The sequence below is a fragment of the Bombus impatiens genome, unplaced genomic scaffold, assembly GCF_000188095.3.
Source record: "Bombus impatiens unplaced genomic scaffold, BIMP_2.2 scf_0166, whole genome shotgun sequence".
NCBI lineage: Eukaryota > Metazoa > Arthropoda > Insecta > Hymenoptera > Apidae > Bombus > Bombus impatiens.
In genome coordinates, this window is record NT_176585.1 from 1,015,876 (window position 1) to 1,024,457 (window position 8,582).

The window sequence follows — 8,582 nt, forward strand, 5'->3', positions numbered from 1 at the left end:
AATTAGCGTGGAACCGTCGCCCTGAAAATGCATAATACGAAAAAAAAAAGGTAGACGTAATAATTACCGAGGAACATTCGTCTCGCTGGGAAAAAGGTAATTGCTGAATAAAAAGAAGAGGAAGGAAGGAGGAAAAAAGGAGAGAGGAGCAAAGTATGGTTCAGAGTGCTTAATATCTTTGCACCGTTCCCATGGGTGGGCCTTCGACTTTCCAAAGGTTCTCCAGCGAACGTGGCCTGGATATAAATATTCTTAACGAGGGATGGATGAGAATGAGCGGAACGGGTAACTGGAGTGGCTGGAGAGGGGAAAACGGAATAAGAGCCCAACGTATACCCGACAGCCAACCATTAGGCCAGCCAAGCGCCGACAGCGAAGCTAGATAAAGCTTGCCCACTATGTTGCATTGATTTACAACTGGTTAATTGATCATTTGCATTCTGTCGGGGATACATTGCGCGGTCACCCGTACAGAAACTAGAACTTCCAAAGGCGATTTTCGTCGTGAATTTCGCCAACACGTTCTCCAATCCCTTTAGCTATAATTACGAACCCACTGATCAATGGTAGGAAAGGTCAAGAGAGGGACTCAAGATGGATGAATCGTATAATCGATGCTCGTTTTTCATTCGTATAGAATCGAAATCGCTTTCTATTTTGCGATAACGGTTACGTAAGAAACTAGTGGAATTATTACATTCCTCTTACATATTAATAACCTACCTAGTATCTTATTTTATCAGTCAGGGATCAGCTACGAAATCTTCTTCACGCGAGGTAGCTACGTAAATTGATTTTCTATGCGTTGCCATATTTTGCAACGTGCCAGACGTGAAATGGGTCAGGCAACGTGGAGAATAGTTTAACTTGAAAGACGGCGTCTGACAGTGCATATCGTTATGTTGCGTGCAAGGTCGGCTTCCATGCAACGCCAGTCAGACTCACAAAATTTTTACCGTGATACTACATCTAATTGCGTAGTTAATATTCAAGTTCGTGTAAATCAAGCTTTTCTTTCGTTCTTAATTCTTTTGATTTATTTTTTTTAAGGACACACTTCTGCTAGGTCACATACACACACGTGTTAACTTTGTGTCGCAACGAATCCGAGTAACAAATTAATCCAAGAAGGTCGGTCGAAATACGTACTCTTTGAACAAAGACCGTATAGATCTCTCAAGATACGATGAAAGAGCCCATAGATTCCTGTATTCGGTTTAGCGGATACGTAAACGAGACGCCTTCTGTCCCGCGTGTTACCGGAAAGGATGTATTCTCCTTGATTTACGAATGCAAAAGGACCGATAAATCGACCCTCCTTCCGACACCCTAAACAAAGGTGTTACGTCGTTCCAATGCTTCCCACTTACAAATACGTGCCAGAGACATTTCGTCGGTAATTGATAATCAATAGATAGAGAATAGACAAACAGTGAAAACGACTAAAGATGAACGAAAAGTTTGTGTTTCGTAGACCGTGTGACGTACGAGTAGCTTGTGACAGTTATCGACAGACAGTAGATTCACGCTGTTCGTCGATAACAATTTTTGTCACGAGTATATAAATGTTTCAGAACAGTTTTGTATTTACAAGACAGTCTATGATAAAATAAACGTCACTTGAGAATAGCTTGCAAGTTCGAAGTCTCTGTCAGTAGTATAAGTCGGTATTTGTTCAGACGCAGACGGGAAGAAGCGACAAGAGCACGCGACGTAAGAACGTCAACGTCAAGCCGAAAACTCTCGTCAACAATATCGAAACATACTTGAGAGTTTGCTAACAGGGTGGAGACGCTTTAATGACTGGTGACGTCGGCCCAATGAAGCTCGCTTATTTTCCATGCAACTCGAGCCTCTGAGTGCTCGATCTCCTCTTTGACAAATTATGTAAGTGAAATTTTTGCAAAATGTGCGAAAAAACGATGATAAAATGCTATTATTACTAAATCTAGAAGCTTCACGGCGGACATACAATTTCAATAAACGTAAATACTGCATTCTCCGAAATTACATTCTCTCGAAACCGCGACATCGTTCGATTCGGAATTCAGTTCTCACGGTGGTCTAAACCGAAATACAGTGGCAGACCGAAAGAAGTTTATAAAATAAAGATAGAGAAATATTGGAATTTAAAAAAAAATTGATTTATGTCAGATAAGTGCGATGAATAAATATAATATATATAACAAAATGGACGACTATTATCAGTATCATAGAAAATGTTTAATGCGATAGTTACTTAAAAAAAAAAAAATTCACAGCGTATCGATTTTAAAACTTTGTTTTGTCCGCCATGTAATCTGAAAAATTACAACTGATGAGGCCCACACGTACTGATTACTTCGAAAAATTAGACAATTTCCTGGATCCTTTGTAGCGCTCCAAATAAAAGGCAATGAGTATTTTCTCTTGAAATCAGATGAACGATGATCAAAAGCTGGTAACTAATTTTTCTTGATTTCGCGTGAAAGCTTGAAAATCAGCAAGTTTGTAACGAACGCAGTCGGAAATAAGCAAATATTAACTTCACAATAATAATAGTCGTATTTGCCGAAATCAATTTCGGTGTTACGTCCAAATACAATTTACTGAAAAACGGTCGAAGCGGAAATTGCATTACTGGCAGTGCAAACTAACGTTTAATTGCGCCGACTGTCATTGTGTAGCCAGGTAAACTGTAGCTATTCAATGCATTTATACTCTGCTGCAATCGGAAATCAATAAGCAAACAGAAACATTGTTTTCGGATCGATTTCCGCTTACAGATAGTCCGTGCGGTTCCGTATGCTCATCAATTAAACGAAATGTTATCGCAGAAAACTAACGAAGGCACCGGCACCAACGTAAACCGAAAAATCCAACTGTAATCCGGAATGTTACAAAAACAGATTTCATTGAAAAGGAAAAAAGTCACAGTTAAAAAGTTAGGCGCAACTCTATCGTATATACAATTTTGTGAAAGTATAACACTTGCTATGTTATTAGACTGCAGATGTTTATGCAAATTCGTATTATTAAAAATGCAGATAAGACAGATAAACGAGCCTTGAATAAAAAAACGCTTTATTTCCTAAATTTAATAATATGTACTTCTACTATATTTACTTCTGATATTTTGTATATATACTTTGCTTATTTATTCTTCTGATAAATGCACGAATATCCGCAGTTCAATCGTGACAATCACAGTGTGTCTTGACGGTAATCTAACTTAAATAATGTAATAAAACCACAGAATGTTAGTGTATAAGATATTTCCATAAGCATTCAAATAATTTTGCAAGCCATTAGATATAGGATAACGCGAATCTCGAACAAACGAAAGAGCAGTCAATTTTTTATCATACTCTCAGTACGTATCACGTACGATATTATAAATCACGTAAGTAGAACAATCAGTGGCGTTCTAATTCACGGATAAACGTAAGAGATCCACGTATTATTTCGTGTTCCAGATTTCAAATACTTATTTCTCTTTGTGGTCGGTTACCAGTTAATAAATCAACGTCATTAAATCTCATTACCGATGGCAGAAGTGCAAAACAAACGATGTTACTTCTCTGCTATATAGGTATGTGTTAAAAATTATTACTATAATTCTGCTTGCCGGAATATATTCACCGCGTTCTATGCTCCGTTACAAATGGGATTTCATCAGGCAACGATAGGAAGAGTGGAATGAGCACGACAGAAATCTTGGGAAGTTATCAGACATCGATTTGGATGCGAGGGGAAAACGAGAATACGTAAAGCCTGGCGACGTTGTTGGGAGGGAAAAAATCGATGAAGCAACCTGAGGCTACATACGTCTCTCTATTTTCTGGGCAATAAATTCCAGTCCTGTATAATCGGGGCTATTAAAAAAGTTAATAGGGAAAGTTTCGCCGGAAGAATTCTAGCAGCGAGAACGAAATTGATTCGCTTCGGTACAGAACAGAACGTAGAGCTCGACTTTTATGCTCGTTTGAAATTTAGACTTGATTGCGACCTGTCTCCAATAACAACTTAGAATTTGGCAACGGGTCAATAAAAATTCAACCCCGGCAACGGTCTGAACAATGGGCTCTTTGCTACGTCAATCGAATAAACTGAATTTCCATTTCCAACTAGTTGACCCGTTGGTTAGTTAATCTTTGCCCGGAGTTGCCGTGCAATCAAAAGTAGACTGCAAGTTTACCGCGCTCCATTTATCTCGTTCCAGTATATATTATTCGTGAAATTCTCAATGCTCAGCCATGAAAAATGAAAGAGGATGCAAAGTCCGATGATGATGAGCACTCTGACGTACTCACGTATGCTGTCAGAGCAGTAGAGAGAAATGGCGTTGAAGTAGGGACGAAAGCAACACGGGAACCAGGGTAAATGGGTGAGGAGGAAGCAAGGCGAGAAAACAAGATCACGGCGGGTGTCGCCCGGTAAGGGATTTCGACTGCATGCAAGATGGTATAAACTTTCTCGTGTTACAAAAAGTTGCTACGTTAACTTCCTAAGAACTTCATCCTATGAATAGTTTCGCGAGCATGAATCGCTAATGTGCCTGGCTTTCATCCATTCCGCGGTTCTCCCGAGGTAAGTGAAAAAAGAAAAGAGAAAGACGGAAAAAAGATCGAGAGGGAAATGAATTGACGTAATATTAATAGCGATGCTTTGTTCCCGCTTCGAATTTCCAAGAGACCCTATAACGCCACGACTCGTTCATATTTATGATACTAATAATTTCACATCAAAGTTACGTCAACGTGAAAATTCAAACGATAGCTAATATAAAAGGATGATGCAGCGCTCGAGTTGACCTCATTAGCGATGCATATTACACCGCAATAGATAAGCGAAAGAAGAGGCAACTTGCACGCTTCAACGACCAGACCCCTCGATCGTTTCAAAACAAGCCGAAATTCCTCTCGACGAACAAATCAAACTTTGTGATCGATACTTTTACTTTCCATAATCCTAGGCCACGAGATGAATCTCAGCCGCGATATCAAGAAGCAAACATGACCGGAAGATTCGACGTTAGTTTATCGAATCGTCGCTACCTTTGTGTTCGCTATTTTGCCTATTTGGAGGGTGATTCTTGAAAGAAAAGAGGAGTAAGAGGGGAAACACCGAGAACGAAAGATCGGATGAAAAATAGACGAAGAGAGGAACGAATGAAAGGAGAGTTATCGTCGATGAAGGATAGCAATGGGGCAAACACGGGCTCGCAATTCGGTTCGACTCGACGGAACTGAAAACTCAACTCGGCTCGGCTGAGCTCTCTAGCTGGCTCCAGCTATTGATCGGAGGCCGACCGGGGTCAGAGTAGCAGTGGACTACATCGGTACACCTACGAGTGCACGGTGCTCCACGTGTTGGTATGTGCACTCCTGCACACTGATGTGAGTTTGCACACGGACGGACAGCATCTATCCTCTCTAACCACCGACGCTACGTACGAGCCACCAACGGCGTTGCGACGTCGCTATTTACTTTCCAGTTGTGCCTACTGAAATGCCGTGTAAATGTATATCCAGTTGGCGCTGCTAGGAAACTGTACGCTCTTTTGTTAGAATTCGACCGAGACATTATCTTTTTTTTAACCCGCTTCTCTTTTTCCCTCGCGTACCTCGTTGCATTTTCTCCGCTAGTATATAGTTTGCCGTATAGTTTAGTCTTTTCTTTTTCTCTGTTCTTAATGGGCGCCCGAAAAAGTTCAAGCATCGAGTGGTTTTATAGAATTTCAAGCTAAAAATAATCGTTTACCAACTCACCTCGTTGGTGTTCCATCGGTGCCTCTGAGTTGGAAAATGTTCAGCTCGTGGCAAGGTCTCCAAATTCTCCGGAAGTTTTATCGGATCTCCATCTAAACAGAACGACAACGAACACGATGAAAAAGCGTCCTCGACAATTCGAGATTTTTAGGTGAGGGGGAAATAGTTGTGAAAATTCAAAGAGATTTAATAATCTAATGGTCTCGATAATGTACGTGAGTTTTCGATTAATTTTATCATTCGAGTGTTCACTAATCTGATTATTCCCGGTATCACGCGAGTTATCGTAATTCGTGCTCGCATATTTATTTCGACGAAAGCTTAGACGTTTGCATAACATATTATTAGTCATGTTTATATGCAACGGATCGAAGCTGTTATCGATCGTAAGCTAACCCGTGTGTGAGAGCAAGAGAACAATAATTTTAAAAGTAATGCACTTTTCACGTGCATAGTATTACCTCCCCGGGGATTTAAAACGCATAATTTATTCGAAAAGAAAACAAAATGCGGTGTGCCAAGGAGAATTTTCCCCTTTTCTAATTTTCTGAATAACGCAATACGTTTTCATTAGATGCTATCAATCTAGAACTATGTTGATAAAAATTACAAGTGAAATATAACGATATCATCACAGTCCCTGGAAAACGAACGAAACAATTTCTAACTCACGGACAACTCGGTGTATCCTCGCTAAACGCAAACTGCTTGACGTTACGAGTTGTTCTAATAAATTACGCGTATTGACGTTCCAAGACATTAAGGAAACGGCTGTTCGTTGGATGAAATATTTCGGTCTACTGCCACAGGTTTGCCTACGATGTTATTGATACCACCGGCAGTGCAGCTGTAGTTCCTCGGGTGTCTGGTAATTTATTGCCGATACCTTCTGCGTATATTGCATTTTTCTAACATCCAGCGTAACGATATGGAAATTGAAAAAAGCAACAATATTTCAAAGCGAGTGCGGAAGCCAGAAGAAGAAGAAAAAATAAAATCATCACCATAAAAGTGTCTAGAATTGCGTCGTTCAATTATCGGATAACGACATATTTAAAATAAAAATGCAATCGCAGCATCAAGCTCTTAGCTCCTCGTCGTCGAGTTGTAACATATATATACGACGATCGGAATATATCCTTCTAATCCTGGTAGTATGAAAGAAACGTAAGGACTCACTTGGTGCGAGAGGCGTCGGGTAGGTCGCGTGATAGACGACACGCTGTGGATTCGAATGATTGTAGCCCGCCATTTCCGTGGCGCTCGTCAGAGCGACCGCTTCTTGGATCTTACCGATCGTGGCCGATCGTCATCGTCCTTGAACGTACGCGTAGCGCGATCGTTTTTGTGCTCTCGCAGGCATCCCCAGGCTCCTCGTGAATTTGGACGAGTGTGCGGCTGATATGGCGACTCGACAATGGTCGGTGTTCGCGATTCTAGATCGTGACAAGCTACGGCGGCACTCTTTTTGTCAGGAGAGCTTGCTGCCGGGTTCTAGGATGGAAACACGACTCGCTTGACGTTGTCCTCTACGTGAGGCTCGTGCACGTGGGTGGTGATTCCCCTTAGAACGGCAGGACATATCCCCCAAAGAATCGTGTACGCGAGCCAGGTTGTCCGTTTCAAATAATCCCTATCCTCGGTTCGAAAGTCAATTTAATTTCAGCCCGCTGATCGAAAAGAAATCAAGAGTCACAGAGAGACAATATTATTCACAACGAACGTCGCTGACTTTACTCGACGCGATGTACTCGGATTGATGGACGACACACGTGGAGGCGAACGCGTGGAAATGACACCGCGATAAAGATTTGAATCTTCGCCTTCTTCTCCTTGCTAATATAACTCTTAATTTTGTCTCTCCCTCTCTGTTTGTTTTAAATGCTTCTTCGTACTAGTATAAAAACCTGGAGCCCCATTGTATTCTATACTCGCGAATAACCCGGAACAATTCTTTCACAAACCTTCTTTCCTTTCTCTCCTTTTTCGTCCACCCTATCTCCTAGTTAGTTAGTTCTCTGTACCTCTTCGACCTTGCTTCCTTCTTCCTGCTAGAGTCCTCGCCTCTCAAATCAAACACACACTCGTCTCGTTCTCGTTCTTTCTCCAACTCTCCTTCCTCTTTCTTTTTTCTGTTGTGCGTTCCAGGAGCTCTTATTCTTCTTATATCCTAAGTTACAACACTGAACCTGTCCCTATCGGAGGGACAAAATAATGTAAGGGTCACACAGTACAGAGAGAACTTAAAAAGAGATTCGCCCGCAGCTGACGCGTTTTACGATCGCCTTTACCGCGTTCAATCCTTTGCTTCCTCCGTCGTTTCTCTTCCTTGCTTCCCTTTCTTCCTTCCTTCCTTCCTTCCTTCCTTCCTTCCTTCCTTCCTTTCCTTCCGCCCTTCTTTCCTCTCTATCACTCTTTCTATCTTTCTCGCACGCGCGCCTTTCTCCTGCCGATACCACCAGTGGTAGAGCTTCAGAAAATAGGCCTTCCTTCTATCTCCCTTTCTTTACTCCCTCGCTTATCCTCGCGTGTCCTCTCTCCTATTTCTTCTCCTTTTATCCTTCCTCTCTTTTTTTTGCGTTATAGGCTTCGTAACGATTCGCTTAAGGGCTGGAAATAGTTACTTTGTCGCTTGCGTTCCGCGTTCGCTTTGTTTGTTCTTTTGTTTTTACAGAGGTCTAAGAAATTTCTTTTTTAGAGTAGGTAAAGAGACTTTTAGGAGACGTGTGTATTTCGTGTTATTTAGTGTTATTTACAAATATGTATGTTTTTGTTTTGTTAATAAAATAGGTTCAAATTAGTCTTTGGCCCCGCGTGTCTGCTCCCGAGCGG

The 8,582-nt window shown here is 41.3% G+C and overlaps 1 protein-coding gene across 6 annotated transcripts in view; it reads right to left on the reverse strand.

Annotated features, from left to right (window-relative positions):
• Positions 1-8,582, reverse strand: part of LOC100748721 (calmodulin-binding transcription activator 2) — a 40,638-nt gene that overhangs the window by 13,588 nt on the left and 18,468 nt on the right. For 5 of the 6 annotated variants that reach the window (XM_033319561.1, XM_033319559.1, XM_003487593.4 and 2 more), the window contains one exon: positions 5,751-5,842. In XM_033319561.1, coding sequence (XP_033175452.1) covers positions 5,751-5,842 — 92 coding nt within the window. Of the gene's footprint in view, positions 1-5,750; positions 5,843-6,929; positions 8,577-8,582 lie in introns of those variants that run through there. The other variant, XM_012382722.3, reaches the window with a different exon arrangement.